This window comes from Lissotriton helveticus, chromosome 2_1 (assembly GCF_964261635.1).
Source record: "Lissotriton helveticus chromosome 2_1, aLisHel1.1, whole genome shotgun sequence".
Lineage (NCBI taxonomy): Eukaryota > Metazoa > Chordata > Amphibia > Caudata > Salamandridae > Lissotriton > Lissotriton helveticus.
This window is the reverse complement of record NC_136059.1, coordinates 1,192,496,303-1,192,520,702: the sequence shown is the minus strand read 5'-3', so window position 1 is coordinate 1,192,520,702 and position 24,400 is coordinate 1,192,496,303. Positions and strand designations below refer to the sequence as shown.

At 42.7% G+C, this 24,400-nt stretch overlaps 1 protein-coding gene across 2 annotated transcripts in view; it reads left to right on the top strand.

Annotated features, from left to right (window-relative positions):
• Window positions 1-24,400, top strand: part of NFKB1 (nuclear factor kappa B subunit 1) — a 316,199-nt gene that overhangs the window by 88,177 nt on the left and 203,622 nt on the right. For both annotated transcript variants that reach the window (XM_078676072.1, XM_078676073.1), the window contains exon 3: window positions 15,524-15,602. In XM_078676072.1, coding sequence (XP_078532198.1) covers window positions 15,524-15,602 — 79 coding nt within the window. The remainder of the gene's footprint in view (window positions 1-15,523; window positions 15,603-24,400) is intronic.

The window sequence follows — 24,400 nt, the reverse complement described above, 5'->3', positions numbered from 1 at the left end:
AGTTGTAGTTTCACCTATAATTTGCTGTGCTATAGGACTTGAGGCCAATTTTCTGGTCTCTCAATCTCACTCTCCTCTCTGTGCTGAAGAGCCCTTATGCTTCCTTCTCCATTTTTTAAGTTTGTCTCTTGTAAGTGTTGCATTATTGTTGTTTAGGCACTTGCTGCTGAACTCTAGGCTCTTATGCCTACCACGCTAATGCCAGTTCTTGTTAATTTTGCACTATTTGTATATTCAGTCGTGAATGTCCCCAATTCATAGCAAGATAGGTTTCTAAGGTTTCTAGAGAGCTCCTCGAAGCTTCTTCTAGAGAGATCGCCTTCTTTCTAGCGAGCTATGTCCCCGGAATGAGCTCAGTGCACATGCCCAACCCCCACTGGCTTCCTAGGTTCATTTTTCTCCTTCAGATCTCTCCGATCAAGGGACCGCTATTCTTTTCCTCTATGAGCGGAACGGAGAGGAACCCCTTGTTGGATTTTGTTTGCTGCTTCCCCTGTGTTCCAACCCCTGACGAGGTCCTTTACCAGGTCCTTGTACCACCAAGCCACGGCCTCCTTCTTGAGGGCACCACGTTTGGCTTCCCTTCTGTTTTTGCCTGCAATCCACACCTTGTTTTCATAAGTTTGTCTCTCTGGTAACTCTGTGTTCTCACACCATTAGGGAGGCCAGACATGATCCCCACTGCGATTTTGGAGCTCTTCCTGCCTTGCCTCATGAGTTTTGAATCCCTTCCCATCCGCCAACAGATTATTTCCTTTATTTTCGATCAGTTCATAAAATGTTATATTTAATTCTATCCCTTTTGCTACTTAGTGGGCCAATCTTACTCCAGTGACGTCTTGACCACGCCTCTTAATGGAAACATGTTTAAGGAGCTGGTGGTGATGGTTGTGGGTTTAAATTAACCACAGATTAATGCTTGTAAAGGTAATGTAGAAGAATACTTTAAAGTTGTCTTTCATTCAAGGAGGAATGTCTGAATTATTGTTGAGGTTTTCATTTGTTGGAGATGTGAGTGATGAGACAGAGAGAAGGTGAGAATCTAGTGTAGGAATGAAGAATGGAAGAGGCACATTTGCAGGAGTGTGTCAGTTGAATTTATGGGGTCAATTTACTCTGTATTCTGGGCATTAGCGAGGGCAATGGATTGGAATGGACACAATTGCTCTCCTGTTAGGGACTTTCTATCCGTTGATCCTTTTCCTACCTGAACCGAGACAAACAGGAGTGACCACACATGTTCAAGAGTTCAAATTGAGTTGGGGACAGGATCGCCTTTCTCCATATATCTGTCTTTAAGATGTTGGGTGTTGCATACCAACATCTCCCTTATGGAGTTATAACATTCCTGGTTATTGCCACAGTATGCCAGCCCATAGGTCCAGCGTAATAACCATGTTCCACATTCTCCTCTTAAATCATATTTCATATGTCTCTCTGACTGTGAAGTACTTCCAGACCCCTGTGGCCAGCCATTCTTGATGTTTGGAGCAAGCAGCATTTGGTAAGATGTCTCCCCAGCTCTCAGGTTTCTTTGAACATACGGTCTTCCTCTTATCTCTTCAATGTTCTAGCGTCTTGCCCATACGCCTCTCTGTCCTTGGGACCACTTTTACTTATAACTCTTTTTTTTTTCATTCATGTTTTATATGGTTCACCAAGAAAGATGTATACCAATACATAACGCTGTCATTGGTGCACTCGAGTTTCATACAGTAAAATGTCTTTCAAACCATGGAGCAGTACTCCCACCCCCACCCCCGAACCTCCCACCCTAAAAGGCAACAATTTGACTATATGCTCATCCAACACCCTGACTCGTTGCCCCATTACATCCTTCACGTGAGTTATCAGCAGGTTGATCTACTATTCTCAGAACCATGTCACTATGTCCTCTGCCCCCTGCTCGTCCCAGCAGGTCTTCTTAGTGTGCTGCTCATCTGCCACTGCCCACACCAGTAGGTTCTGCCTCCAAGCTGAGATCTGGCAGCCGGGGCGCCTGCAAACTGATAGCAATCCGGCTTCCCACCAGCACAACCCCCAACGCAACTATTCGGGGTGGCATTTTTGGTATCCTGTTACTCTGTGTAAGCACTCCCAAGACACATTTTTACCGTTCTGGGCAGCAAAACACGCCCATATGTGACAAAGTACCAACAACTCTGGTCCAAAAATCTGTCAACTGCCCACAGCCCCAGGTCATATGTACAAATCCTACTGAGGACTGACCACATGTGGAAGAAGAGCCGGGGTATATTTTGGAGGGTCTGAGAAGGGTCAAATAGGTTTGAAGCAAGTAGTTAAAGTGTATGAATTTAAAGAAGACTTTGGGTGACACAAATCCGATCTGCTCACATGCTTTACTCCACTTCAAGTCAGTCAGTTCCTCCCCACAGTCTGCACTCGATCTCTCCCTTTTACGGAAAGCTTCCCCCCCATCCGCCAGTAGCCTACCATATCAACCAATCTCTGTAATATCTCATGCCCCCTTAGTTCCTTTGGAAACCTGGTCCAAACACCCCTGGCTGTATGTGCCAGGCGGGCATTCTGCTAGAATTGACCTGGGCCACTTCCAAATCGTTCCCGAGCTTGGACAAACATAATGAACCGTTTCATGGCATACCCCACCATCTCACATCCTCCCTACTGCCACTGCTTAAATTATATGTTTTATAGAAGGACACTCAAGACTACCATCATTACTCTATGCCACACACTACCCATCTGGCACAACAAGTAGGGAAGATAATCAAGGACCTTATTCCCCATCATAAGAACCTCCTTATTCCCCATCATAAGAACCTACTGAAGCATATAGGGGATCATAGGTTCCCGCCAGGACGCTCTTTTTCCACTTCAGCTCCTCTTCCAACCACTGCACTGTGTGTTGAAGTTGTGGCACTGGATAGTATAGAAAAGGGCCTAGTAGTCCAAGACCCCCACTCTGCAAGGGAGCTTGAGCCTGTCCAGTCTGACCCGACTCCTGCCACCCACCCAAATCAGGCAGCCCAACAATCTGTCCAGCAATGCAAATGTGCAGGTGGGATTGGGCACATCATGTTCTGCAGCACATAAACAGTGCAGCTGGAAAACCATTTTCTCCACAGAGAATGCCCCATCACAAAGTGTGGAAGCATCTTCCAGAACTCATACGACCGGGTCAGCCCCTCCACCGTCCTTTCCACATTAAGTGAATATTGAGCTTTTGGGTCTCATGCTACACAGGTCGCTAAATATTAAAAAATCCGCCCCTTCCCAGCAGAGCCCCAGACGCAGTTAGAATTCTGGGTCTCCCCGTGCCAGTCCTGCCAGGGTAAACCACATGGACTTTGTTCTATTCACATGCAACCTCGAGACTGCAGCAAATTTGCTCAGTTCCTCCAACAACAGTGGGACCGACTGTTCTGGATCCCGCAAGTAGATCAGCGCATTGCTGGCATACAAGGACACCACATATGGACTGTCACCCAGATGGACTACCCACGGACCAAGCCTGGCACTGAGCACATTCACCAGCGTCAGCATTGCAAGAGCAAATAATATAGGGGTCAGTGAACAACCCTGCATTGTGCCCCTTTAAAATTACGGTCGCGAATGTAAGAGTCTCACCCATTTCATGTATTTTGCTGCAGAATCTGTTGTATCCAATCAAATAAAATCCAGGTAGTCCAGAACAAGGTTGGAAGAAGATTTATTCTTGAAAGAAGAACAACACAATAGATCCAACAGGTGTCTCTCTTGGTCAGCCTCCACTCAATAACTGAAGACCGGAGCTTCCAGGAGAGCAAGATTCCACATTGCTAGGTAACAGAAACTATGAAAGATGCAAAGCTTAACTAAGGCTAGGTGACTAATTATTACTTATACATAAAATAATATAACACATCTTCCTTCCTATAATAATGCAAGAATAAACAAACTAAGTAATGTAATCTTCTAGACACTTAGGTCTAAATCTCTGTCTAGAGCAGGTGACATCATTCAAAACATTGGAAGTTAAATTGTCATCAGCTCTCTCTCTATAGGCACCTCACAAGGAGAATTGTGCAAGGTGTCTAAACTCAATTGATCATTAAAAGATAGTTCCACTTGTGAAGAGGTATTTTGTGAAGAGGTTTTACAAGGTTCATCTAAACTATCTTCTTGAGTAAGAGAATAAGATGACACATCCTTAAAAGGAGCATTGATGCCATCAGAGCAACTTGAAAATTGTGAATGTTTAACTTGATTAGAGAAAGTACAATTACAATCAACGGTCTTTACTCTGGCTACATTCCTCTTGCTCCACCATTTTCCTCCAGAAACCATTACAGAGTGTTTTTTAACTTTGACAACAACAGTTTCTGGATAGAATTTAGAACCTCTAACTTTAAATGGTCTCCTTATGCGAACTTTATCACCTACATTGAAAATTTCCTCTTTAACATGTTCATTCATATTATACCTGGATTTGAATACCATTTGAGAATGTTCAACCTTAGTTTTAATTTGATCTAACGAAGGAATGCTCTTAGTTGAATCAGTATTAGATACCACCCATTGAGGAGAGATTTCGTTAAAAGATTGTCTACCTCTCAGCATAGCAAAAGGCGTAACGCCTGTGGTTGCATGAGGAGTATTATTATACAACCAAATTCTGTAACTTACAACCTCTTGAACCTTTAATCCTGAAGAGGATGCCAATTATATCGAATCCTTGAAAATACGGTTAACTCTTTCCACTAGACCATTACCTTGAGGGCTATAAAGAACAGTCGTGAGATGTTTAATACCATAATTCGGCAAAAAACTTTTCATGTTGTGTGATATAAATTGTACCCCATTATCTGATACTAAGAAAGAGGGTAATCCTTCAGATCTAAAAAGATGCTTCAAATACTGAATCACATTCTCAGTATTGGGATCTCTCATGAATTTATAAGAAACCCACTTAGAATAATAGTCAACCAGAGTTAAAATATACCTAAACCCCTGATTAAGACCACTAATAGGAACAATAAAATCAATCCCAAGCTCTTCCCAAGGGTTGTGAGGAAAGTTGACTGGGCACAAAGGAGAGTTAGTTGTATGAAGAGATTTTTCTGCATGTGTACACTCAACACAATTGTTTAAAGAGGTCACAACCAGAATATCCATTCCAGACCACCAGTAATTTAAACGCAACCTTTTCTTCTTGGTACTGGTAATAGCAGTATGACCTTTATGAGCTAAGGAAATAAGTTTGTTCCTAATGCTAGCCGGGAGAATAAGGGAAGAACCTCTCAGAATGAAATCACCTTCAATGCTTAATTCTTCCTTAACTTTTGAAAAAGGAACAAGTTCCTTATCAATTTGATTTTCTCTGGGCCAACCACTTGAAATAACTTTTTTGAAAACAGTTTGGCAAGTCAGAACATGAAGCTTGTAACCAATCAGTTTTAGAAATGGTATCACTATTTAGCGTTAAACCTTTGATTAAGTTAACAACAATTTCTTTGTCATCCAATAAAGTTTCAATGTTATTTTCATAAAAAGGACATCTTGATAAAAAATCTGCTTTAAAATTTTTCCCACCTGGAATGTGCCTCATAGAAATGTAGTAATCATATAATTTAGAAAAAAGACGTACAGGTTTAGGACTGACATTTATTAACCCTCTGTCATTCCAAATAGAGATTAATGGTTTATGATCAGAAATTAATACAAATCCTCTGCCCAAACATAAGTTGAAAAGTGTTTGGTACCCCATACACAAGCCAAAGCTTCTTTTCGATGGTACTGTAATTTTTCTCAGATAATGAAAGTCCCCTTGAAGCAAACGCAATTATGTTTTCCTCACCATCAACCATTTGGCTAAGAACAGCACCTAGACCAGAGTTACTGGCATCAACAGTGATGTAGGACAACAAATCTTCATTAAAAGGTCTGAGTGCAGGAGCATTAATTATTAAACGTTTTAAACTTTCAAATGAAGACTGTTGTTCCTTGACGCACATGAATTTAACATTAGTTCTGGTCAAGTTTCTTAATGGTTCACTAATCAGGGCAAACTTTTGTACAAATCGAGAATAGTATTTACTCAAACCTAAAAATAACCTTAATTGGTCTTTGTCAGATGGTTGAGCACATTCTTGAATCGCCTTCAACAGATCTTGTTTATGAGATATACCAGAGTCAGAAATTACATGACCTAAATATTCCACGCTTTTAAGCAAAAATTTGCACTTTTGTTTCTAGAGTGTCATGCCAAATTTACCAGGAATGCTTAGAACTTGATTAAGCTTTTCCAAGTGTTCTTGAACAGAATTGGTTGAGATCAGTATGTCATCCTGGTAGGCCAAAACATGTTTGATGTCACCAAAAAGTTGTAACATGAGTTTTTAAAAAACTGAAGCTGCAGAAGACAGTCCAAAGGGCATTCTTAGAAATCTGTAAGCACCAAATGGTGTGTTAAAAGTAGTAAGATCTTTGGACTCTTCATGCAACTCTATTTAATGGTAGGCCACCCTTAAATCTATGGTAGTGAAAAATTTCGTACCTTTAAATTGAGCCAGCATATCTTGTATACGTGGAAGAGGAAAACAATCAACCTGTATATTTTTTTCAAAGATCTTAAATCTACACACAGCCTGATTTCATCACAGTTCTTTTAAGTGCCACGACTATTGGAGAAACCCATAGAGCAGAATCAACTTGTTCAATAACTCCATCAGAACACAGTTGTAGTAAGTGTGCTTTTAATTTGTGTCTGATACTCAACGGGACATGTCTAACTTTATGGATAACTGGAACTGCGTCAGGTTTCAGTATGATTTTATGTTGAAATCCCTTAACTGACCATAGATTGTCACTAAAAACCTCTTTATGTTTGGAGAGCTTTTCTGAAAGCAAAGAATTGATGTTGGTAGAGTTATCTAAAGAAATGGGATTATCAGTTCCTGGTCTCAAAACCATGCAAAATGTACCCTGATCTTTCCAACCAAGTATGTTATAACCCTTCTTGGCTACATAAATTTTAGAATTGATAATTCTATCTTGAAAATTGAGATCATCAGTGAAATAGCCCATCATATCTATTTCCTGACCTTCAAAGGCCACTGTACGAATATCAGGAGGAAGAAGTTTGGTTTCTTTCCATTCCTTAAAGAAAAAATTGTCCGACAGGATGGTTACAGGCGAACCAGAAACAACCGTGACTTTAGTTTGAATGTCACCAATTTTAACATCACAAACAGGATCACCTATGTTGACTTCATCTGCTAACTCCAACATATCCACTGAAAATTGAATTTTATTAATTGTGGAGCGATCTGTGTGAGATTTTTGAACATCAGACTCTAAGGATTCTAAATGCATTACTTTAGATTTAAACTCACATGCAGAAGTGAGATGTCCCATTTTCTTACAATTGGGACATTGTTCATTGATGGCAGGACAACTAGATGCATTCGCTAAGTGGGATTTAGAGCCGCATCTGAAACATTGGAGAGGTTTGTCAGATTTTTTCCAATGTTGTCCAGAGTTTAAAGGTTTATTATGTTGAGGTGTAATGGGAGGAGTTTGAGCAGAAATTTTATCTATGGATTCAGTGGCGGTGTTTTTTACATTGCCTAATTCTTTAGAGGCAGCTACAGATCTTTCAATACCTCTGGCAATTTCTAATGTTTCAATGAGTGAAGGATTTCTGCAACACAAAATCCTCTCCTGGACCTTGTTGCTAAAACAATTCACAACAATTTGATCTCTCAGATATTGTTCAATAGGACCCTCAAACTCGCAAGAGGAAGCAAGCACTCTTAGTTCAGCAAGAAAATTGTCAAAAGATTCATGTTCACGTTGTTTACGTGTGTGAAATGTGTGCCTCTCCACAATTATACTTGGCTCATCTTTAAAATGTTTTTCAAGACGCATACCAGCTTCAGTAAATTCATTCCAATCGTCCGAAGGTGGAAGAACAATAGGAGGTTGATGGTCAAAAATTCTTTGACCTTCGTTGCCAAGACAATTATACAACATTGCATTTTTTCTAACAGGAGAAAAATTTACACCATCAATGACGATAATATAGCTATTGAATGATTTATACCATTGAGTCCATTTGATTTTAGGTGTGCCAGGTTCAGGAAGAAAAGGAGAAGGGAGTACTGCCGTTTGAAAAGCCATAGTTAATAAAATATAAGACCAATAAAAATGAACGACAAAGATATGATTAACAGAATCACAGTGGATACAATATATCAATAAGCAATTTCAGTATCAACTTATCCAGTGTACATATCATAAAATGGTTAATTAATCTATCAAATTATTAACATATTTAACAAAATACAGAATAATTTGAAAGTTGCATTAAAGACATGTGCATAATTGCACTCAAGATACTTACTATTGTTGAAGAAAAACAAAATAATTGCAGATTAAATCAATCGTTAATTGGTGTGCGCATAACCCTGCGCGATGAGGGAGGCAAATAGAGAAAATTAATAAAATAACAATATTTACCAATCAATAAATTTCAAAGAGTAAAAGAGAAAATTAGGTACATTTATAAAATGAACTAAAATTGCGGTTTGCGCATCACCACGCGGCCTACATAGCACTTAATCGGAGAATAAACGTGCCAAATGGTGTGCGCGTCACCGCGCGTAAGAGTAGAGACGGCAACTAACGATAAGAAAAAGAGCTGCATGAGACGACACGTCGACAAACAAAAGTGAAGAAAGAAGCTTCTCAGGCGTGAATTGTGCATGAAGTTGGTGTGCGCGTCACCGCGCATGAAACGTAGTGGTGTGTGCGTCACCGCGCATGAAGCGTAGACGTTCCAGCGTAGGTAGAAGCGTCAGGAGCAAGCCGAGCCAAAGAATGGAGGAAGGTTCGGCAATCCGATGATGTAGACAATGGAATGAAGAGTTCCAGAGGTTCGGTAAGTCATTGATGATTTGACTCTTAAAAATAAACAAAATCGCTGAGGACGAAGTTAATGAACTTTAACGAAAACCTGTGTAAAATATTAAAAAGGAAACGGGCTGAATCAATCTACAAGAAAGGACATCAGTTATTTTCCTCGTAGAAAAATAAATTTAGTAAAATTTGAAGCATTAGTAGAAAAACAATGAAATTGAAATAAAATGAGGCACATCCATAAAGACAAAAAATTCAAATAATTAAAATTGCTTGATCGTTGCAGGAAGATTTTCAGCAAGAGAAGTCTACCAAACCTATTGTAGTGTCTAGGTAGATGACAGTTGGAAACTCGCTCAATCACTGCAGGGAGATCTTCAGCAATTAGAAAGATAAATAATGTGCCAAGTTAATCATGTAGTTTGGAGAAAAGATCAAAATGGAAGGCTAAACAATAATTAAAATAAGGCATACCGTAATATCCAGTGAAATAGTATGAGATGACACAAAGTTCTGAAGGAACACGAAAGTTTAAAAGATGGAAGGAAATGGTGATTCTGTGGTGAGTCCGTGTAGTGTTCTCTTCTCTACCTCGTCGCCAAATTTATGTTGTATCCAATCAAATAAAATCCAGGTAGTCCAGAAGAAGGTTGGAAGAAGATTTATTTTTGAAAGAAGAACAACATAATAACTGAAGACTGGAACTTCCAAGAGAGCAAGATTCCACATTGCTAGGTAACAGAAACTTTGAAAGATGCAAAGTTTAACTAAGGCTAGGTGACTAATAAATACTTATACATAGAAGAATATAACAGAATCTCATGCCCACAGGTAGTGCCACCCCACAATATAAAAAAGCCCTTTCTATATCCTGGGACTCCACTGTGTAGCTCTCTTTAGAAGCAGTGAGAATATGTGTGATGTGATTCAGGCACTGAAGATTGTACATTACATTTTTACCCAGGATAAATCCAATTTGATCTTGATGAATGAGCGATCAGACTACTTGCATCAACCTACTGGCCAGAATCTTGCAGAGTATTTTAAATTGGGTGTTAAGCTTGTAGAGGGCTTTTATGAAGCTACATCCATTGGGTCATTCCCATCTATGGGCAATCATATTATCTTCGCCTCTCATGCGTTAGGGCAGTTCTCTTGTCTCTGCTACCATATACTCCTCCAGCAGCTTTTCCAGCAAACCCCTCTGGCACGATTTGAGCCGCTGTGCCCGAAAGCCATCCTTTCCCATGTTTTCCCACTTTTCATGTCCATCAGTACTTCTTGCATCTTCTCTTTTATCATCGAGGCCTCCAGGAGTGATTGTTGGTCCCCACTGAGCCTGGGCAGCGCTCCTGCCCGGAGATACTCCTCTATCTCCCACGTACCTGCCAGTGTCTTTTGCATAAAGCCCTCCTGCTGGAACTCCATGCAGGCCGTGTTAATCCGATCACAGGCCCGTCCCATCCTCTCGCCACTTCGAAAGAATATAAGATTGAAGTTGTTTCCTCATTAACAGCCATACCATCATCCTGCCTGTCTTATCTCCTTTCCTAAACAGCGAGAACTATGTGTGGTAATATTGATCAAGGCGGTCAAGGAGTCTCCAAGCCTGTCATTTTAACTGCGCCAGTTGTCTGCAGTCCTCCAGGTCTGGGTTAATGTGGCCCTCCAATTCTGCCTACTGTCTCTTTCAGTCTGTGAGCTCCTGCTCCAGCTGCACCCATGCCCCAGGAATATACCCCGTGCAATCCCCCATGCAATCCCATCTTGTAAGCCTCCCATTCAGTTAGTCCATTCTCAGTTGTATGCACATTCTCCCGCAAGAAGAGGTTAGTAAACTCTTTCTGTTAGTAACTCTTTCTGATCTCTGAACTCTACCTTCTCCAGCAATTCCTTGCAGAGTCTCCAAAGTGGATTTTTTGCTCTCACCGAACTGGAAAGTAATGTGACCAAGAGGGGGTAGTGATCAAATAAATATCGGTTGAGATGTGCCAAGTGTTGGAACATGTCTATATCCTCCTCTGCCCTCCCCAGTAACATATCCATCTAACAGTGAACCCCATGTACAGGGGAATAATAGGAAAAACAGCTATCAGTCGGGTGATAGTGACGTCAGATCTCAATTAGAATCAGGCTCTCCATTACCTCTCACAGGTAGGGCTCCATTGGGGTTTATGGCCCTGTCTGAGGTTGTCCTGACCAGGCACCAATCAAGCACGCAATTGAAGTCCCCTGCCCACACCAAGAGCATATGGAGATATGGGGTCACTACCGTCAGGATTCCCAAGTAAAACTCTCTATCATCAGTGCAATGGTATTTACTATACAGGTGTCTATTCTGTCTACTATGCCACAAAAATGATGTACCTTTCCTGAGGGACTGAGTGCACCCCCTGTTGAAAAAAAGGGAGCCAGTGCTGCAATCCAGGTCACTACCCCACGGGCATAATATAAATATGTGGCTCCGTAGAGGTGTCCTTTCCTTCAGCCCTACAGCAGGCTTGTCTCCTGGTGGAGTGCCCCCTCCACCTTCCACCTCTGTAATAGGAGTGCATGTGGTACCACTTCGTACAATTGTTCAGGCCCAAACATTCCATGTTACTGATGTTCTGTTCATCTTACACCACTAGAGTTGGTAAATTGCCCTCCGCGTAGGGTAGTAACCCACTCCCTCTTGTGTCTCACCCTGAGTGTTATTTCCTGAGTACTGCCAATGCACTTTAACTGCTGTTCCCAACAAACTGCAAACTGATGTCCCAACAAATTCTCTCTCGCCAACTCCTCTCTCTGGGCACACTTACCCCATCCCCAAGTGGGGCCCAAACCCAGTGTAACATCTTGGACCCAAACAAGAGTCTCTGTGTACCACTTCCCGCACACCCTCTCATAACTAAATGCTAGCACAACTTTTACAGCTTGTGGGCTCGGACGCTTGCCTTGACCACCCCAAAGGGGCGAATCCAAAGCGACAAAGTTTGGGGGGGTGCACCGTGCCGCTCTGTGCCTTGATATCCAGAGGTCGTAGTGCATCCCAAACACCCGCTCCCCTAGCACCATCGTTCCCACCAATACCTGTCTGTACATGATGTTGTCCAACATCAGAGAGCAAAGTCTGGGTGTTATACCCCCCCACCCGGATGCCAGTGCCGCCCACCCTTTTCATCAAGGGGGCGAGACTCAAAGTGTCTTAGTGTCTCAGTGTCACTCATTGGTGAGGGCTCCATCTCCTCAATATGTTCTTCCTATCGTGCCATCAGGGAGAATCGTGACCCTGGGAGACCCCAACTGGGCCCCCCTCCAGCGCCTAGATCATGACTGGTGCCTGCTGCTCACAGTTTGCCATTGCAAACTCCACTTTGCCAGCTGCCGAGGCATCCCCTGCCCAGGCCCAGTTTTATGCAACACCTGCAACCACGTCCATGCCTCATCGGGAGTGTCAAAGAATTGGCTTCTACCTTGGGAGGGTTATCACTTTGGGGTGAGCCGGGAACAGCAAGATATGGAAGATTCAGTGCTTGAAGTTTTGCTTTCACTTCCCTAGGACTTGCATTGCCGTTTCACTCTCCTCGTGTAATCTGGATAGATGGAGATAGCATTGTTCTCAAAGGACAAGTACCCAGCCTCCCTGGCTGACCGCAGAATGCATTTCCTATCCCTATAATTGAGGACCTTGGCAATCAGGGCCCTTGGGGGTGGAGAGAGGGGGTTTGCCCAGCAGCGGCAATGTGATCAGGGCCCTATGGAATCGCTCCAGGATAAACACCTCAGGAAGTCCTTTCAGTTTCAGAGCATTGCAAACTTGGTTCTCCAAGATGTGTGCTGCATCAGCGACCTCCGCTCTCTCCGGGAACCCCAGGAATCTTATTTAGGCGGGATCAGTTTTCCGCATCTTCCGCCCTTTCATCCAGTTGTGTGACCGTAGAGCGCAGGGTGGTCACCTGAGTCTCTAGCACCTGCATCTCAGTTTGCAGGTCCGACACTAAGCTTTCCACTAGCACAGTTTAGTCCTTTACCTTTGTGGCAACAGACCATACATCGGAACATGCTGTTGCTTCTGGCCTCTTTCACCCCCAACCCATGGCAAAAACCCTTCTTTGGTCCATAGTGAGCACACCAGCTGCCAATCCCAACCCACCCTTAGTCCCACCCCTGCCAGGCTCTCCATCACAGCCAAGGCAATCTTGGTTCAGCCTTCCCTCTAGTGCTTATAGTCTCAATGTGAGCTGCAGTGGATTGCAGGCACGGAAAAATGTCATATAATGATTTCTGGGTCCGGGATGACTCACCCATGGGACATTCTGTAGCAGGAAGCCATCAATATGATGATTCCCAGTGACTTCCTGCTGGCAGACATTGCATCCCACTACAGGTATGACATATTAAGGTATACTGGGGTTGGGGTGGGAGCGGGTGCAGATTGCATGTGTGAGGTGGAACGTGGACCATTATCTACTCTCTTTTACTTTGCATGTATAAAAAGAAGGTACACCCTCTGAAGATTATATGGTTTTACTACTTCCATGTCCATTAATAAATAGGTGCTGCTGAACAAGTGAACAGGATTGCTGGATTATCTTAAAATTCTATCAGCTGTATATAGTATTAGAAACTTTTCCAGTTTAGTCTGGAACATTCAGGTTTGTGGTAGTACATCGTGCCTAGTTCAAGAGATATCTGTGATGGTATCAGAGAAACACATGTTGCTCCTCATCTGTCATGGTGGGGCTATAATGCCATTACCAAACAATATGAAGTGTGTCATTTCACAATGAAAAAGATTTCTTAGAACTTGAAAATGGTTGCCAATCTAGCCAGTAGTGGGCATCCATGTGGATTCACATCAATGCCAGGCGGTATGAATCTCCTAGAGATCGCAAAATTCTTAAAGCTGCGTCTAGGGCTCTCCAGGCCTCTGTCATTTTGGTAAATATTACAGTTCCTTATTCTTCTATTTGGGAAAACACTGGACAAGTAAGACTTCTGTGTAAGAGTAATCAAAAGAAAACTCATTTTCAGAAAGAAAATTGCTCCATGGCTAGAATTGCAAAACAGCATCTGAATTAACCACAAGAATTTAAGAACGATGTTCTCTGGACAAAAGCCACTAGGGAAGAGGTGTGGCGACGGCGCCAGGGTGACTGACGCTGGAAGCTGGGGGCCACGGTTCGATCCCCGGCACCTGCAGCCCAGCACCATGTGACTCTGGGCAATATCTTGCTTATTCTTCCCAACGGCCCCCAGCGCTGGGACGTCTCCGAGTGACTGTTCGCGCTTTACAAATACTGGATTTATATTTACATTTTACACTGAAATTAAGTTGTCTCTCTGTAATGCACAGCAGCATGTTTGGTGAAACCATACACCACCGATCACCAAAATAAACCTCATACGAGCAGCCAAGCATGGTGCTAAAGGAGTGATGATTTTATCCTGCCTTGCTGTCTCAAAACTTGAATGCCTCAGAGTCCCTGAAACTACCTCAATTTCTTCTCTAGACTGGGGCATTCTAAAGAAAAATGTGAGACTTTAAGCAGGAACCAAAGCATAACTGAAAGTACCTCATGCAAAAGGACAGGGATCGAAACACTGTTCGAATGGATGGCAGAAAAAGAAAAGAATCAAGATTTTGGAATGGCCAAGTTGAAGACTAGGCTACTCCATTCAGACAGCCACACAAATCATTAACAAGACTGAACAAGTCTGACAAGCCCTAATGTTCACAAATGGTTAAGAGAATTGATTCCTCACCATTTTGTGTGTGCACTAACATGGAGTTGTAGGGTTTCAACCAGAGAAGTACCAACCTCCTGTTCCACACCACAAGAGATGCAAGTGAGAGCCCTGGTAAACAGGTTAAGCGGGGTTTTCATAACTATGTTACCCTTCAAATCCCTATTTGATAGAGTGAGTAATATGTACCTCTGCCTTGAGCCTGTAACCTTGACAGCTGGAATTCTACTGCATGTATTACTTATTTGGCCTGTTGGCAGTTCAATCAAGAATCCAGCAGCATATTGTTTTCCTCTTGATACCTGTATGAACGAGTGAGGATATGCGTCTGTACTCAGACCACAGCCAGATGCCTTCCCTAAACCACAGATTTATCTGTGGGCACCACAAGTTGAAGAGGAAGAAAGTGGAACTTAAAGCTGGAGCTGAGAGGTACATCGCCATGTATTTCCCAATTGCTCTGACATCTGAAGGGGCTGATGTGTTTCAAGGAAGAATGCTCCACACTTGATTAAAGCCCTCTCTGGGATCCCAGCCTGTTGGGTCTCACCTGAGGGTGCCAACTCATCCCTATGCTCTTGGCCCATCAGTCTTGCATTCTGAAGTGTGGGTAGATGCAGAGTGCCCACTCCGGCCCATTTCGCTCTAGGATTTCAGTTTACCTTTCTTTGCTATACAAAAGTAACTTATAATGATTAATCAATATCAGTATGAACCTTGCTTGTGACTTAGTTTACTTTTCAGTGTCTTAAAAAGGATACCAAAATGCTTTATTGATAGCTGTCATTGTTTTATAATATTTATTTTTACTATGTGTAGTCAATGATAACTTGTGCATGACAATGAATGCAATGATCTCTGAGATGTATTTCCTATTTGTAGCTGTAATATTTGTAACTTTTTCTTAACACAGATTTTTGACATGGATCCGTTTATGAACACGCCCTTCGTGGAACCGGATTTCCATCTTCAGGATCCACTACTGCGACCAGGTAAGATTTTCTGTTGCTTTTCTCTTCTTTTGGCTAGGGAACCATGATCGGATTATATATTATTAAAGTCTTATAATTCCATTAGAGCACAGGGGTCATCATCATCATCATCATTAAAGTTTATTCAGTTCTCAGAATAAAAACCATAAAAGTTACATTTTATCATTATAAAAACAGAACAGAAGAGATATACACGTTCAGAGGAGTACAAAGGGCCCGTAAATCAATCAAAAGTTTAAGGAACAGTGTACATCACATTATTATAATAAAATCCGTTCTTAAAAATACACAACATCCAGGACAGTTATGAATCCAGACATTTCCTGTACCTTAAGGAGAATTTTAAAAAACCAACAGTAAGCGGAATATGTTCAGGCTTTAAAAGTTGCAAATAGAAAAGAGCTGGACGAACCTGCGAAAAGTTTAGCTTTTTTAAAAGGGATTTTAAAAACAACCTCCTGGGGGCTTAATAAAAATGACAAAAAAAGACAAAGTGTAGCAGGTCCTGTGGAGACACATTGTCGCAGCCACAGGGTGCTAACACTGGGCCTTTGTGGCTCCCCTTAGGTATTGCTAATAAAAGATGGAAGTAATCCAGTCTAAACCTGACCAGCAGGAATCTTTCGTGCATTGACAAAGGCCACATGAGATATGGCTCCATAGCGAGAGAAGTTCTAAGCATTAGATGTTTACGGACACAATTTTTCAACAGTTCCTGCTCATCGTGTTTGATCTGCTTGCGCGTTGCGAAAGATTCCTTCACAAGGGCCACGTCTGCCTTAGTAATGCGGTCAGGTGTTAAAAAGAGGTCCAAATGGCCCAGCTCACTAAAACACCCTTTTAGGTAATTAAGCCATGGTATTGCAGACATATGGTCCAAGCTCAAAGACTCTTTCAATATTTTATGAGTAAGGACAAGATCTTTATTTAGCCAGCTTTTCAGCCAGAAAAGCAATGGGCGCAAACCCAGGGTGTCAATGATGTATGTAAGACCAGTTTCTTCATGAACGGAGAGGTTCGCTGCCCCTTGGGGGACCCCCAGCAACTGTTTTAAAAAGCTGTTTTCGGTTACCTGGATCCCTTCCACACTGGTGTATCCCCACAGCTCGCTCCCATAGGTGGCTATGGATACACTTCTGGCTTGGTAGATTTATAGCATTGCAGCCACGGGCGGTTGCCCATTTTCGCTGAGAAGCTGAGAATCGCTGCGTTAAACCTAGACACCTCCCCTCTCTTCTTCTTAATTAGGGCATCCCAGTTCAGACAGTTATCCATTAGGACACCAAGGTAAGAAAAAGTGGAGGATATTGGTACTCTCACTCCGTTTACCATAAAGGGATACTGGCGCTTTGGGCGGGGCCCTACCTGCATTATATATGATTTTACATTATTTATGGCCAGGTCTCTCTCTGCCATAAACCCTCGAAATGAATCAAGCAGGATTTGCAGGCTTTTGGGGGTACGCGCCAGGAGTACAGGGGTCAATGTTGGGAATTGTCCATACAAATGTAATACCCTCAATGTTCATCTGTTGTTACTGGAAGAACACGCATGGCCTAATGAAGTGCAACAGCGTTTGCAAGTGTTGACAAACAGATGCTGATGTTTTTACACATCAATAGAAAACATTGAACAATTGTCGCAAGGCAGAGCTGGTGTTGAGGCATGGGGTGATTTAACTAGTGATGTATTTTCAAATTGTCAACCAGCACATGCATTATTTGAACAGTACTGACAAAGCTAAGCACTGAGTTTTTAAAAGACTTTTAAAAGATTTCACTAAAATCTACAGACACAGTAAGTGCAGAATAAGCATAACAGTGCATGCTTCCCACCAAACAACATCTGCAGCACTGGTATCAGCGCTTGTATTCAAGCAGAACTGCTTCATCTGTGCAGTCTTGTCTCCCCTCACACAAGTAGAAGAGTTACATCGCAAGTGACTGCACTGAGAGCTGTATTTGTTTACACACAAACATACGCTCTCTCTCTTTTTCTGTGTGTTGCAGAGGTATCTACAGTGTACATGCAACAATGGTCCCATGCATACAAGCAATTTTGGAGAAATAAAATATAGACAGAGTCAATCTATATTATGAGTGACATGTCCAGCCGGACAGAGGTCAGCAGAGTTTACTCAATTTACACTTCGTTATACCACAAGGAGTACTTTCCACAAATCAACCTGTGTGGAGCACAAGCCTGTGCCCAGCACTAACAGAACAGGTACAGAGGGTGGATATAGGGAGCAAAGAAGGTATCTACAAAGCATTTCCACTTATCTGTGAGCATTATTCCTTCCCATATTGACTGACTCCACTGTGGAGTAACAACAGGGTATTGTTGTGGGAAGAACTAAATGAGTGTTGGGGCAGAGAGGAGAGGTAAACAGAAGAAACAAGAGGTCATTTTGTGGACATCAGAAGTAATCCTTCTCAGGAGTACTGCATACAGTTATGAAGACCTCATCCGGTGCACTGTTTTGAGACAGTGATGCCTTCTCTGTTGGTGGTGGGGGCGGTGGTGGTAATGGTGCTGGTAGTGGGCAGTGATGGTGGGGGTGGAATGGTAAGGATGGTGGTAGTAGTACTGAGAGGCTGTATTATCAAGGTGTCGAATGGCTCTGCAGCCATATGAGCGCTTCAAGCATGTATGTAGAACTGCCAGGTGTGGGCGTGGCCAAACTGAAGCCATGATTCCTGTAAACATACTGAAGCAGTGCAAGGAGGGTGGGGCAGCTCAGAGGCCTGGACTGCCACGAGCCACAGCAGGTAGCAGTGCTGGATAGGGCAGAAGTTGACAGATTGCTGGCAGCAAGTGCATCTTAGTGTGTTGCTGCTAGTTTCTCGATTTTTACATCACCCCGTTTTATTCTAAAACATAAGACAGTTGTATTGTTGTGTAATTGCATCTATCTAATTCTTACAACCCCTGATGAAGTATTGAAGTGCAATAAGGTGGGTAATACGCTATTCCCTAACCGTTTGTTAGTGTCTAGGCTTGTAGGCATTACCTATTGTAGTATATTGTTGCTCATTGGGTTTATCTTGTAATCTGATGGAACAGTTTGATGCTTTTCCTCTACTTTCTAGTGGTGCATTAAGTTTATTGGACCACATGCCTGGATTCATAACCATTGGCTTTGGCAAAGGAAAAGAGCCCAAAGACACTGGCCACCAGTCAGGTGTCCAGATTGATGTCTGCCTGCTGAGGATAAGGACCTCAGTCTTACCTGAGGAGCATTCCCATGCCCATACCATGAACTGAAGGAGTACACATTATTTCCCTGGTGTGAAGAGGATGCAAGTCACGTATGGCTCTTCCCAAGTTCTGAGTATCCATACCTGCATTGGACGTAACTGCTGTGATAGATACAGGGACAATGGTCAGCATGATCGATCTTGAAAGATACTACCAGCTGGCACTCTTCTGGCACAATCTCACAATTTCGTATTTAGAACTACGGAGAACTAGCGTTTGTCACTCGGGGGTGCCTGGATTGTGTTCTAACGGATGCAGCATCTTTTCTGGGGTCCAAATAATCATCACTGAAACAGGGATCAACAACCCTCAGCCAGTGTGAGGCAGAAGACCTCTTGAAAGAATAACAAGAGGAGTTTCAATGATTAGGGTGCCCCAATAACAAGTTGCATGTCTACCAAATGATGCAACTATTAGTGCTGCAACACTGGTGCATACGCTTTCATATATGACAATAAGTGAAGGAAGAGCTTATCAAAGTAGAGAAAGTGTGTATGATTGAGAAAGTCTAAGAGCTACCAATTTGTTTAATCGATTGTAGTCACTTGCCAATCAAAGCAACCCAGACAGGTGACTCTATATCCGAAAATGAGATTACCTAACAGAATGATAGAGCATGGCTGTACCCATGGTGAATCAGGATTTGGCAGACTCTCTAAAGTGGAACTTAATGTGGTATACCATCAGTTAAGGTGTCACCGACCCCAGCAACATAACTACATTCTTCACACATGCAGGGCTCCCTCAATACGGCTGCTGGCTCAGTTTTGATTTTCTCTTGTCAGCCAAGGTTTTCTAAAACCCATTCCAAGAATTCCTGGACAAGGTTCTAAGGAGTCCTCAATGAACTTAATGATATTCTCAAACATGCCACAAACCAGCAAGACATCTCTGAGGCTGCAGGCTTCTCTACAGCAACTTCATAAGACACACTAACACGCCCCTGATGCAAATTCTCATTTTTGAAGCATTATCTTTGTACTTGATCTCAGCAGATGGGTTAAAGTGTATCCTCACAAGATAAAAGGCATCTCAAAACAACACCCCACCAAACTGTGACAGAGACCTGCAGATCTCTCACAGTGGCCTACTACTGTGAGAGATTTATTATTAAATGTGACCAACAAAGCAGAGAGGGGATTCAGAGCGGATACAGGGACCTCAACAGGATAAGGCCACCTGAAAAATGAGTACATCTCTCTGACTGATGAGACTGGACAGAGATAAAACGAGATATTCGCCATACACTGGGTTTGCCATCATTTCTGTGTCTACTTATATGAAAAGTAGTCTCAGACCACAAACCACTAATGCCACTGTTTCATGGGTCAGCTCCCTACGCTAACCTAGCCAGCATTGAGAAATCTGTACTCGAACTCCAGCAATACAAGTTTGTGACATACATCCCCACCAAAAAGGAGATAAATGAGTCACAATTGCTGGAAAGCACATTAGAATGATAGTGGAGTCCACCGTACCCAATGTAATGAGTGACTGAAGTCATTGTCAGCAACCCAGTCCTAGGGATGGTCACTAAAGTATACCAGGGAAAGACATGGATGGCTGACTGGTTGTGACTGGCTGGAAGGTAGCAGGCACCATACTATGACAGGAATAAAACGCCTTTCTCAAAATTCAACTAGTAATATCCCTGGCATCAGACGCTCTAGTCTTGAAGGGATGTTGCTAGGTCAATCAGACCTCTCTGGTTAAGACAAACTTAAAACTGTCCCTCAGTGGACTCTAATCCATGGTCAAAACAATGTCCCAATCCTAGTGCCCCGATATGGTTTCCAGACATGGACCTAATGGTGAAAGATACCATTGGGTGTTAATATGCCAGGACAACTGGGCCATTGCATTGCCTATTCACATTGTCAATAGCCTCTAAGAGACCTTCTTTAATACTGCCTCAGCTCACAGCTTTGTCTGTAACCTTTTGGGATGTACGTACTCATCAGCACTGGTGAGAACTCCAAGTATCCAAAGTTGAAGTTCCTAAACACCAGCACCATGAATGCCATCTTACTGATCACTCAAAATTGTATCTCAGCTGAAGGCTGATAATGGCCGCCAGTTTCAAGGAAGAGAGAAATAACTATTTCTAAGTGAAAGAGTTATACAGTATTGGTAAATACTTTTGAGATGATTGCAAGCCCAGTATTACAGGGAGATGATACTAGGGTGTGTGAACATCTTCCCATTGTGTTAGATGCAGTTCTTGATTGGAAGATTCAAACCATTAAAACTAAACCTGTTTTAAGCAGAGATTACGCTAACAGCATAACATATGGGGTAGCTGTCTGTGACCAACTGTCCTCAACCTTATCAAGTGCGAGGGAATTTGGACACAGTGACCAATGTTGCTCTCTTCCTGAAGAAACGAATGGCTGCTGCTATAAACCTGTTTCTTCCATCTGAAAGTCGTAAGAAAGGCGTTTTTTCCATTTCTCATCACTGCCTCATGGTATGGCATTGGATGCGTTTGTTGAGCCTCTGGTCGATTTTTGGCAAGGGTTTTGGCAATTCAACCTATTTAGAGCTATTGAAAATTATCAAGTTGCAAAAGTATCAAAATGCTACGGCTAGGACACTGTCCCACCTGTAAACAAGCATTTGCAATGCAAATAGGTCTGGCTTTAAAGAAATGTTGTATGGTAATGTGAAACATTATAAGTAAATAGCACGGAAATAGCTATGTACTTGTTTGGAAGTAAAGAACTGTATAATAATATTGATGAAGGTTAAAAGGTCAGGTGACAGTTGCCCTGTCAAGCCAGACCTAAAAAAAAATCCACGTAGGCTGATGACTGGCCTCTCCCATCTTTGGTGCTGCCAGCGAAAACCAACATAAAGTATCTAGTTTTCTAAGACAATTTAATAGCATTCCAGTGTCCTAAATGGGCCCCTGAAAGTTCATGCTTAGGGAGCTGGATAAATACTCAAAATGATGAGATCTGCATGGAGGGCAAGCACTTTTTTGTGGAAGCACACAACATCTGTCCAATTGAAACGTACTTCTGGCTCCCAGCCTATGGGTGGTGCCAAAGCTCCTCATAAGTGATGCTCATATAATTGTCTGGTGACAGCTGTGCTGTCAAGCCAGATTATAAAAATTGATAATGTGTCGGACCCGCTCCACCAGTTATGTATATTTCTTGTGAGCAAAATTAAATCCCAAGCCTAAGAAACACATTTTTTAAAATAATTTCCTGGAAAAATCTTAGCACTTCCTCTTAATTGCTCTGAGGTTCCAACGTTCAACATAAGGCACGGGATGCAAGCGCTCTTGGAGTTCAAGAGGCTGGTTAATGATAATATTAATAGTAATAGTACTGAAAACTCAATGGGGAGATGTAAAGCTATGTATGCACCTTAAAGCAAGCAAAGGCAAAGTCAGTAGCTCTTGCCTTGTGGACCTTTTGGCTTTGCCAATTTTTTCCAGATGTTGTGTAGCATTGGCAAAAAAAAGGTGCAATGACGCAACAACTTACTTTCTTCATGAAGTATGGGTGCGCATGCATCCCCAGTGGAATGACGCGGTACCATTTTCTTTTTTGTTTTATTTATTATTATTATAGTACTTTTTGAATGTGGAATGGCCCAGCAGAAAATGGCAGTTGCCAGGCCCTCCAAAAAATAAAATTAAAACATTTACTTTGACCATAAGGGAGGGGAACAATGGAGGATCAGTTGGGGTGAATGGACGGAAAGCAATGCTGGGGGGGGGGGGGGGGTATAATGGTGCGCCGTACATAAATGAGAGCAGGAATACACATGTGCTCTCATGAAGAGCTTAATGAAAAAAAGTAGTACCTAAAACGTGAGCTACAAGTCATTGATGGACTTGACCCCTTCTGCAGGGTCATCCCCAAACCTTTTGCCGTCACTACACCTGTTTTTGCTGAATTCATTTTTGTTAGGCTTAGGACTCTGTGCACTTTACCACTGGTAACCAGTGCTAAAGTGCTTAGTAGATGCTGGTCTTTGCATCGCAAGCCCTGTCGACGGGATCCTAGATGAAAACGCAGACCCTTGCATCGCAGCCTCGCTTCAGCTGTGTGATTCAATTCGATGCGAATCCTCACAATGCTCTGCAAACCAGGATTTCTGGTCCTTAGTTTCAGCAGGCCTAACTGGATCCATGTAGCCAGTCTGTACTCCATCGTGGTCAGCTTGAACATATGAATTTGTCCTGGTCCAGCCCAACCTGATATCCACAGTTGCCGCTTTGTGCTTTTTGGAGCTATTTTCACTCAAATCTTTACATTTTGTTATCTACAGTTCTACTGATTTCTGTAATTTTGGTCTTCTTTTATTTATTAAAAGAAGTTCTATTTTTCTAATCTAGTGTGGGATTCTGTTTGTGTGATCTTTTCTCTTTATTCCTGTTTGAAGTGTTGCACAAATATTTACATATTGTCTCTAAGTTAACCGCTTGACCATGTCGCGAATTCCGCCGCAGTGCAGCGGTTTTAATCAGTGGGCGAGGTCTGCGTCAGCCAATGGACGTGCACAGCACTACAGAAATAGTGCTTGCAACGGCCGTTGGCCGACGGGAGCACTTAAGGGGTTAAATCTGACTACTCCATGCCAAGCCACCAGAGGGTTGAGCATAGGTTCATTTACGGCTGGCTTGTGCCCCATGTTGACAATGATTGCGTTTGCCACTTGACCGGGGCTTGCACCCTAGTCAATCAACAAACCAATTTCTCACAGTTAGTCAATCAAAAGGATGACAAAAAGGACTGGACGGACAAACAGAAGAAGGGGAAAGCAAGCCATCGAATAAGAAGATAGCAAATGAGTGAGAGAACAATGCCAACTGGTGGTAAGCAGTGGGCTGCCCCGAGGGAGGGTGAGGATGCCCTTTGAACCTAGTCCTTTGCAGATTACAGAATTGTAGGGTAGTAGGGAAATCCTCCAGTGCGGTATCTACAACTTCAGCCGAAGCACCTCCACAAGGTCTATGGGTCCTGAAGTAACAGGAGGATATCCCAGACAAGATGAAAGCCCGACCGCACCCCCTACTGACAAAAATGATGGTTTTGGGAGGGGGCTCCTCTTGGAGGTACAAGGTGATGGGCAAAGGATGTTGGTGGGCTGGCGATATGTAACATCACTCTAGATCTTTGTTCCTGCTTACATTGGCACATCGAAGGCGTCAGACATGGCTTCTGAGTCTGACAAATCAGGAGAGAAAGTCGATGTAGAGACGGTGTTTAAAGGTAAATCATACAGTTTCAAATGCACTGAGCTAGCAAGATAAATTAAGCACAATAAATATCACAAAGAAGGAAGAGCAAGGTAGGCAATATTTGTTCCTTGGCCAATCGATACTTATCTGTACCCCTGCTTTGGTATCTGCTGTTTCCTGTGAACCTTCTTATGCTCTGAAAGGTGGTTGTGAAGAAAAACAGACCTTTGCTGCCTGTTGCTAGGCGTCGGATTTATAGTAGAAGGGAAACTGAAAGCACTTTGGTTGTGTGTTCTTAGAAGGCTGTGGTGGTGCGAAGAGGAAGAGGGAAGGTTGGTAA